General features: G+C 54.5%; 2 protein-coding genes across 2 annotated transcripts; one reads left to right on the top strand and one right to left on the bottom strand.

Annotated features, from left to right (window-relative positions):
* Positions 1-929: 929 nt before the first annotated feature.
* Positions 930-2,527, bottom strand: LOC136476422 (uncharacterized). Its single transcript, XM_066474240.1, has 2 exons — positions 1,876-2,527; positions 930-1,789 (listed from the first exon to the last, which is right to left on the bottom strand). The coding sequence occupies exons 1-2, from the start codon at positions 2,475-2,477 to the stop codon at positions 1,072-1,074; spliced, it is 1,320 nt and encodes a 439-aa protein (XP_066330337.1). The 5' UTR covers positions 2,478-2,527; the 3' UTR covers positions 930-1,071.
* Positions 2,528-3,847: 1,320 nt separating this feature from the next.
* On the top strand, positions 3,848-4,546 carry LOC136469093 (uncharacterized). The gene has a single exon (XM_066467419.1). It carries the CDS (start codon positions 3,848-3,850, stop codon positions 4,544-4,546), a length of 699 nt encoding a protein of 232 aa, XP_066323516.1.
* The last annotated feature ends 3,307 nt before the right edge of the window (positions 4,547-7,853 follow it).

The following is a 7,853-nucleotide window of genomic DNA, read 5'->3' on the forward strand; positions in this document are numbered from 1 at the left end:
AGATAGAGGGAGTATCAAGTCCTGCATTTCAAGATAGAGGGAGTATCAAGTCTTACAATCTTGAGCAGCTAAGGGCTGATCAACACATCGAGGAAAGGGCTGATCAACACATCGAGGAAAACAAGAACACCACAATTACCCTTCACTTCTAAACTTTTCTAAGAGCATATCCAAGAGTTCTCCTAAACTTAATTTCCTTAATTAGATCCTCACATACTCATATTCTAACAAAAAATCCTCTCTAAATATTTACCTTCTCCAACAAATACCCTATCTCAAATAATATATTCAAATGCAACATATCTCTAAAACGCCTGAAACAATTGAAACATATAATTGCAACATAGGGGGTAGAGAGAGCCTGACGCGAGGAGCGCCATGGCCGCCGGATCTGCGGGTATTGGGGGCTCCTAGTGCCGGAGCCGTGCTAGGGTCATGCCCATTCCCAAACCGGAGTTGAGGCCGGGGGTGGCCGGCCGGAGAAGAGGAAGGGGGTCATCGGGGGTGGTCGCGTGGATCAGAGCTCATGCTCGCGCCGGGGACACCGCCTCGCGCGGAGCAGTACGAAGGAGAGAGAGGCATCGGGGCACGCGGCTCGTGCGACACGCGTGGGGGCAGGGGCGGAGCGCGGCTCAGCAGAGGAGCGTTGTTGCGTGGGTGCGGAGATGCCGCGATGGGTGAAGGGGCGCGAGAAAAATGAGCGGGTGCGAAAATGAGCGGACTGAGGCGTCCTTCCAGACGTCTATTATGGTCCTGTTCGCTTCGCTGAAAAAAACAAGCTGAAACATTATTTCGGTTGATTTGTTATAATTGAAAACATTATTCTGGCCGAAAAGTATGGATTATAAAAGAAGCGAACCAACAACAAGGCCTATGTATCATTATCGGCGATAGAACGCACAAACCACAAACTGTTGTGCAAGAATCAATCAAACAACAGAGTTTTGGATTGCTGCAAAAGTACAAAAGGTCCGGTCCAGCTCTTGAAATTAAGTGAATTTACAGATCGAGTTAGATGGATCCATGGCCGGCCATGGATGCTAGTCGGCGGGCGTCTCCTGTGCTGTGTTCCTACGTGTCGAGCTCGAGAAGGTCGGGCGACGGCGAGCCAGACTTCTTGTTCGGCTTCCTCCGGAACGGGCGGCACGCCTTGACGCTGAGGTCGACGGCCGCGGCGAGCGCGACGAACATGGCGGCGTCCTCCATGCACGTGACGTGGCGCATGGCGAGCTGCACGAACGGCCTGCTGCTCCTCGCCTCCCCTTCCACCCTGCAGCTCATGACGAACCCTCCGCCGGCGCACGCGGCGCCCAGGCTCGCCGCGCAGTGCTCCGCGGCCGTGGCGGAGGGCGCCTGCCTGTCCATGTCGATGAAGAACTCCCCGCCCTTGTCGCTGCTCAGGGGCGCCTCCGACACGAGCACGCAGTCGTCGTGGCGGTCCGGCAGCAGGTGCAGCCGCAGGCGCACCGTGTCCTTGCCGCTGCTCGCCGCCGCCGCAGCGTCGCGCCACGCCTCCAGCCGGCCCCACGGCTGCCAGCTGTCCGAGGACCCCGTGGTGTCGGCGCGCACGATGAGCCAGGCGCTCGGGTTGGACCGCGCCACCGTGTCCCCGCCCGGCGCCGGCACGAACGGGGTGGCCATGAACGCCGCGGCGACAGCCGAGCCGGACAGGTCGTGGATCACCACCTTCCAGCCCTTCCTCTCCCGCCTCACCATCTCCATGTCCTTCTCCTCGCTGCTGGAGCTCGACCAGTACTGCCCGCCGCCCAACGAGTCACTCTGAGACGGCCTGCATGCATGCAGACGAAAGCATTCAGATGAACTTGATGCATGCATGTAATGTAACTGATCGCGAACGATCGAGACACTTCTTACCGCCTGTCGCGGATGAACTTGCAGCTGAACACGGGCTGCCGGATGCTGCCATGGAGCTGGACCACCTGCGGGTTGAGCGCGATGTCGTCGTCAAACTGGAAGATGTAGCGGGGGTCGGCCTCCAGCTTCACCCTGAGGTGGAGCTCCGGCCTGGGCTCCCCCTTGCCGATGCCCGTCCACCCATGGTGCAGCAGCACGGGGTTGCCGTCCCGCCACTCCGACGACGCGAGCTCCACCCTGAACACGCCGACCAGCCGCTTCCTCCTGCAGGCGGCGACGACGACGCAGCGAGAAGAAGCGCCGAAGCGGGCCAGGTAGTACACCGCGACCTCGAGGCACGACGTCTGCGGGGCCCGGAAGCACCCCGGCACCGCCAGCGCCCTGAGGTCGGACTCGTCGAGGGAGAAGACCGCAGCGTTGGTGAACGGGTCGAGGTTGAACGCCGGGGAGTGGATCAGCGGCACAGGAGCGGTCTGCACCGGGAATCCGCCCAGCCGAATCTCGCAGTCGCATAGCCGGCCGGCTGCCTTGCTGGTGTTCTTGCCGGGGAGCTTCAGACCGAGCTGCCCGACTGAGAGCCGCACAAATGGCTCGGGATCCATGGCGCGCGCGTGTCACTGCAAACCAGCTCCCTCCATTGCCGTTGCTGCTGCTGAAAATTTGGAACGCCCATAATTGCAGGAAAGCAGAAAGGGTTGAGCAATCACATAATGTGACTATTCAGTTTTCTAGTGATACAAAATCTGTATGACATAGCCTAGATACCTTTAGCATGATTGTTAGCTAACGATCTGATAAGTAGGAAGTCTTTCTATTTCTTCGCAAAGTCCTTTCTTCAATCATAGATTGAAAAAAGACTGCCCCTTAGGGACCTTTGGCTACAGAGATTTCTGACATCTTAGTCTCTGGTTTTAAATTCCCGAATCGAATCAATTAAAGTCTGGAACTCTGGTTCTTCGGTTACGTGAGCGCCTTAGAAAAAAGCATACTCAAATAAAAGTTCTGTACGTTCCCATTTGAAATTAGTATAACTTTATGGAACATACTCAAATAAAAGTTCTATACGTTTTTTTTTTGGAAAAAAAAGAAAATCTATACGCAGATCACTCTTGGTTCTCTGCAAAGAAGCAAAGTATGGGTGGATTGGAGCAAAGCAAAGTATCTGATTCACAGATTTACAATCCAACTCTGGCTAGTCCAACAAGGTTTAGCTAGAATCTTCGCAAAAAAAATATCTAAGATCAGGGCAAAGCAACGTATTTGAATTTAGTCTAACCTTCGTGAACCTTCACAAGATTTTATACCACAAAGACGAAAGCTAATCCCGGTATATTCCCACTTTGACAGTCACTGTTTCAAAAGCACTACAAAAGGCACTGTTAACACCACCAAGAGCAAGACCAAGTTGATTAAACAAACAGAGCAACAGAAAGCAAAAGGCATCGGGTGCTTTTGCAATGATGGCAGCAGTGGAAATGTCATTAGCATTCCAGCTCTGTCGCGGCACAATGCGAAGCAGCATCAATGGAGGGATACCAGAGAGAGAGAGAGAGAGAGAGAGAGAGAGAGAGAGAGAGAGAGAGAGAGAGAGAGAGAGAGGAAGAGCCATAAACAAAATTATATCCAAACTCTATTACCAATTCGAATCGTTCCTCCGAACGCTACTTCCCTGTCCTTCTTCCCCTTCCCCCAAGTTTCTATCCTCACACGATGCTTCCTGCGTCGTACAAATGAGCGTGGCGGAGGGGAGATACCAAACCTTTGCCCGCTACGACGCAAACGAACCCCTCCTGCACCGGGCAACGGCCACGTCGCCGCCACTCGCCGAGCGCCCACGTAAGGCGGCCGCCACGCCGCACGGCACCACGTCGAGCGCAAGCTAGCTATATTACCCCCGCGCCCCGCCCAGAGCTCGCCTCCCTCCTTGACGCTGGCATGCTGCTGGCCATCGCTGGCGTCGCTGTAGCCTCCCATGCCGTCGTCCAACCGAGGAGGCGAGACCCCTGGCGGCGGCGGCAGCCATGCCGATGGCCGGCGCGTCCACGACCACGAGCAGCCTCGGCGGCCGTTCAACTTCAGGAGGAGGCACCGGTCGGCGCTGGAGTGGGCGGCGGCGGTGCTGTTCACGGTGCTGGCGGTGGTGGTGCTGGTGGGCGCCGTGTCCATTCTGGTGGTGGTGCTACTGCTGCAACCCCGCGCGCCTTACGTGGCGGTGCGGGCGGCAAGCCTGGACAGGCTGGTGTACGACCAGCTCGGGGCGCTGGACGACGTGCAAATTTCGCTCCGCGTGGAGGCCCGCAACGACAACGCACACTCCGCGGCAACCTTCTCCCGCCTCGAGTGTCAGCTCGCGTTCTCCGGCGCGACTCTCGTGGTCCTCCGCGCCGACACGTTCCGTGTGCCTGCAAGGGGCGCCCTCCCGTTGGCGTACGTGGCGCACGCGCAAGGCGCCCCGCTCGGCAACGTCGGGAGCGCCGCCATGCAGGCCGCGCTCCGCGACGGCGTCGTGCCGTTCGGGGTGGAAGGGGAGGCCAGGACACGCTGGAAGGTCGCCGGACTCGTCACCATCAACCAGTGGACGCGGCTCGCGTGCCAAATCCGCTTCTTCTGGCCCAACGGCACCGCGCTCGCCTTCAAATGCAGCTCCAAGTCTAAGTTTTTATTCTTCTGACCGGACCCCATGCCCTCTATATTATCTAGTAGCTAGTCCTGTGGACTCAAATCAATGGCGGGGCGTGGTTGATCAAGATTCAAGAACAGTTCTTCAGTTCGTTCTCACTTATTAAATCTGCCCTTAGGGGCTACGCACTGTTCCGTAGGGTGGTAGCAGGGTGAAGCAGCAGCGCCTAGAGAAAAGGATACGAGGCTGGCACGGCACCAAGCTGCTGCGAGGTGACGACGTGACGTGGCAAGGGCCAATCCTGCTCCTGCGTGAAGTACACGACAGCGCTAGCTTCATGTACAGGCCACGAGGAACGTGATAAGGCCAGTCTTCAAAGACTGCCAAACAACTGAGATATGTTCATCCTCATGTCTCATGTATAGTATAGGTAAGCAAAAAAAAAAAGATGAATTCTTTACTGCCAGCTCTTCTATCCTATCCATTTGTAAATTAATTCTAAATAAGAAGAACCAGCGGATCCATGGCTCCGGAATTGAGGTGGCAGATTGGGGGAGAAATGCAATGGAAAGAATCAAACAGAGTTGGTGTGAGTTCGATACAGCTTATATGTTTTTTTTCTTCATCCAAAACTTTGTTGATTGGTTGGAAGATTTGTTGGAATCGCAGTCCTTTTGATAATCAAAGAACAAAAGGCAGGAAGGAGATAGAAAGAGACCAGCATCAGCACCACCGTGGAAAGGAGGACCAGAAACAAAGCAAAGCGTGTGTGAGGGAGTCAGACGGGGAAGAAAGAAGGTTCAAATATGTTGCGCTGGCAACAAAGCCGTCTCAGTCAGTAGTCTGCATGTGCCCCCTTTCTTCTTCCTCTTTCTATCTCTCTGATTGCTTTGCTTTTTTATTTAGAAGAAAATGAAGCAAGCCGCGTCTCCCCAGATCCCAAGAATCTCCTAACTCGTTCACTCAACCACTCCCAAGTTACAGTGAAAAAAGTACTAATAATGATCAAAACAGTATATGTATGCATACCACAAGGAATTGCTACTAGTATACATACATACATACATATACATGTATCTATGTCTGAAGGTAGTAGGCATATGTATTGTGCCAAAGTAAAGAGCTCTGTTGAGGAGCAACGGAAAGGAGCTTCAACAGAACATCATTGAATTGGACTGAATTTTACCTTTCTTATATATTATATATGTTCTCCGGCCGAAAACTGCCGTCTTTGTTGCTAATAGCTGCCTCTCGTCCCGCGCTCAAGAAGACGACGCCCAAGGGAGGCCGAGGTGGACTCGATGGACCGATCGATATGATGCACTCACGCAGCTGCTATAGCTGCTGCCTAACGAGCAACCTACACGCGGCAGCTCCGAGGCGGCACGACAGCGGCGGCGGCAGAGCCCCAGCCATGGCTCTCCAGAGGCCCTGGAAGCAAGAATTCATGGTGAGCAGGCCAGAGGCCGAACCGACGACGGAGCTAGGAATCGAGCCGGTCGGCAGGTGGAAGAAGAGGCCAGCCGGCCGCCCGGGCAGAGGAGGAGGAGGAATCGGCCGATCGATGCTGAGGTGTGAGAACGTGACAAGGGAAAGGGGAGCGCGGGGGAGGTGCGGAGCGGAGGAAGACGACGACGGCGGCGACTCTACTTATACCCCCGGGCAGAGCTGGGCAGGGCTGGCGCGAAATTAGTCGCCGGTTTTGACTTTTGAGCTAAAGAAAGAGGATTAGGCGGGCCTACCCGTGCCGCGCCGCGCGGGCAGAGCATGCAACGCAAGCTGTTGTTGATGCATGGATGCTGCTCACTCTATACATCCATACAGTCACACTCTGGTTGACTGCTCTCGCCTCGCCGGAGTGGGTCGCCGTCGAGCCAGGCTGTCGGAAAGCGAGGCCCCGCAAGTGGGGCGCCGCGGTGCGCTCCAGCTGGCTCTCATGCATTCCGCTGCCGTCATCCCTCGATCATCCCACGCGACACGACACACAGCATCTAATATACGTAGAACTAGAGAGACAGAGAGGGAAAGAAGAAGGTGTTGAACTTGACATCGTAGAGGGGGAAGGTTTAGAGGACGCCATTACGTTTGTTGGTGTAGTCTATGCACGGGCAGCGATGGTCGGTGAAGACAGTGTCGGTGATGCACGGTGGCGACCGGCGGTGAAGTCCGGTGACGCAGTCCGGAGGCAGCGTGGCTGGTGGCTTTCCGTCACTGGCTGCGCGCCCTCTAAATCAGATTAGGGTTTGTTGGTGGAGAGCTCAGCTTAGGTCAACCTCGTGATAAGAGCCACCGGCCCCCACCTCTTTTTTATAACGCAGTGTGACAGGGGCCATACAGCCATGGTGGGCTGGACGCCCCCGATCAGGGCACGAATCAAAGACCTATCGGAGCGGGATCCACAGGATACCCTGCAAGAAAGGAAGAAGACCTAGTCTAATTATGATTCTTCCCCTATAATCTTAGTAGCAGTATTACTCTGTAATTCTACTAGGAACTCTCATTGTAAATCGACTAGGACTCTGGCCTCCTGACTATATAAAGGAGGGCAGGGCTCTTTGGATCGGGGGTTCAAGACGACAATTGTACAACACAACACTTTACAATCAATCCAATGCAAAGACTAACGCCGACTAGACGTAGGGCTATTACTCGATCATCGATCGAGGATCCGAACCAGGATAAATCGACTGTCTCTTGTGTTTACCGTCGAGTTCTGCATACGCTGAAGCCCGAACGTACTGTTCCGGGTACCCCGTGGCCGGCTATCGGTGGTCAAACATCGACAGCTGACGCGCCAGGTAGGGGCTTTCGGCGACTTTGCATCCGAGAGCTCGATGGACCTCGACAACATGATCTTCTCAAAGGGATAAATCTTCATCTTCGGTTTATGGATCTATGAGGCAGGCGACAATGGCAAGCTCCAAGGCCATCTCCTCGAAGATTCAGATCATCGTTAGGATTTTACCATTTCGGCGACAACGACAGATCAGCTTGCTGGAAGATTCGCATAGCTCGTGATGTCCAATCCAACTCAGATTTTGCGACTTCACGCATCCGATTCAAACTCAGGTTCCACTTCCCAGACGGAGTCTTATCCGAATTCTTTCGGAAAACCGAGTTCTTTTCCAACAAAGCTCTGGAACACGACGTCAACCTATCAAGAATACTACTCGGAGTACACTCGGAGTACTTCAAAGAAGTCAGGTCCTCTTCCGTTCGGACTTCACAATATGGCAACATCTTATCAGACATGGCCCAAAGGATCCACCTATCCCGTGCTTAGAATGCCGCTGAAGGGAGCCCAGAAAGGTCTCGTCTTAACTATAACATCTCAAGACTGCATCGTCCATTGGCCAGG

This window comes from Miscanthus floridulus, chromosome 8 (assembly GCF_019320115.1).
Source record: "Miscanthus floridulus cultivar M001 chromosome 8, ASM1932011v1, whole genome shotgun sequence".
NCBI lineage: Eukaryota > Viridiplantae > Streptophyta > Magnoliopsida > Poales > Poaceae > Miscanthus > Miscanthus floridulus.